Source organism: Sphaeroforma arctica, assembly GCF_001186125.1.
Source record: "Sphaeroforma arctica JP610 unplaced genomic scaffold supercont1.5794, whole genome shotgun sequence".
NCBI lineage: Eukaryota > Ichthyosporea > Ichthyophonida > Sphaeroforma > Sphaeroforma arctica.
Window position 1 is genome coordinate 1 of NW_014034764.1, and position 1457 is coordinate 1457.

Genomic DNA, 1457 nt, shown 5'->3' on the forward strand with positions numbered 1-1457 from the left:
TGTGTGTGTGTGTGTGTGTGTGAATTCATGTTTAAATACAAGCAAGATTCTAGTACTTATAATATAAAAGTACACATCTTACTTCATTTTAATCACATACGAGTAATCTGATATTCATAGGAGAATTGATCGTCACTTACGACGCCCCAAAGGTACCAGTGCAAGTCTAAATCAATGATGCAGCCAGAAGTACCCCAAAATACAAACACAATAACAGTAACGTCACAGAATTTATAAAAGAATCTCATAATTGGAGTTTTACATACTCATACATACATGATGAGGTGCATCGATACCGGTAAGTCAACCTTGCATTTCAAAGCCCCTATAAACCCACCAGAGTACTCAGTACTCTACGCCCACACCAACGACCAACATGTATACTTCCTACCTATACACCACACCCAAGTCGCGATCGATGGTGCCTCAGGGTCTGATGCAGACGTGCCAAGTGATATCTGCCCCTGCGAGTGTGACCATTCCTATATCCCTAGGTAGCGCAGCTGCTGGCGAACTCAGCGCCTCTGACGGATTCGCTACACCTGTCACGTGTGTGTGCTACACATGTCACGTGTGTGTGCTAATCCTGTCACGTGTGTGTGCTACACCTGTCACGTGTGTGTGCTACACCTGTCACGTGTGTGTGCTACACCTGTCACGTGTGTGTGCTACACCTGTCACGTGTTTTGCCCCAGATTTTGTCGATGTTACAGATGTTGTCAATGCTACAGACGATGCTGAAGCTACAGATAGCGCTAGGGCTCATTGATGGATTACGTGAGATCGGTGATGTGCCCAGTTGCTCAAGGTATGCTGCACAGGTGCCAAGTGACTGTATTGATTGGCACCTGCGAATAAGGTCATTCCTATCCGTCTCTGGGTAGCGAAGCTGCTAGCTCATCTGTCGCCTCTAAAGAACTGCTTATGGCTGTCTATAGAAGCAGCTTCGCTACCCAGGGAGACCGGAATGACCTCATTCGCAGGCGCGAATACAACACCGTCACTTGGCACATCCGCATCAGATACGGAGGCACCATCACGGGCCAGATCATCGATCTCATGCGAACCATCCATGGCTCCAGCGCTATCTGTAGCTACAGCAGGATCCGTAGTAGCAACAGCCTCTGGGGCTCCGCTCTCCCACGCATCAGTGGCAGGTATAGTCTATCAAAGACTCTGAGTTTGCTAGCAGCTTCGTTTCCTAGGGAGATTGTAATAGCTTCACTCGCCGGTGCAGATACAATGCCGTCACTTGGCACATCCGCATCAGAGCCTGAGATATGATCATTCCACTGCATGTATATGACGATTTAAAACCCGAGGTACTCGCTGATAGGTTTATACGCACACATACTTCAGGCCTTGATATGTTTATACGCACACATACTTCAGGCCCGGATATGTTTATACACACACATACGTCAGGCCCTGCATCGACAGCTTGTAGAACACATGTA

The 1457-nt window shown here is 47.6% G+C and overlaps 1 protein-coding gene across 1 annotated transcript; it reads right to left on the reverse strand.

Annotated features, from left to right (window-relative positions):
• Nucleotides 1–897: 897 nt before the first annotated feature.
• Nucleotides 898–1137, reverse strand: SARC_15232 (hypothetical protein; the record flags this gene model as incomplete). The annotated part of the gene is made up of 1 exon (XM_014290647.1): nucleotides 898–1137. A coding segment is annotated over one exon (240 nt), but the record flags the coding sequence as incomplete, so codon positions are not given.
• Between the last annotated feature and the right edge of the window lie 320 nt (nucleotides 1138–1457).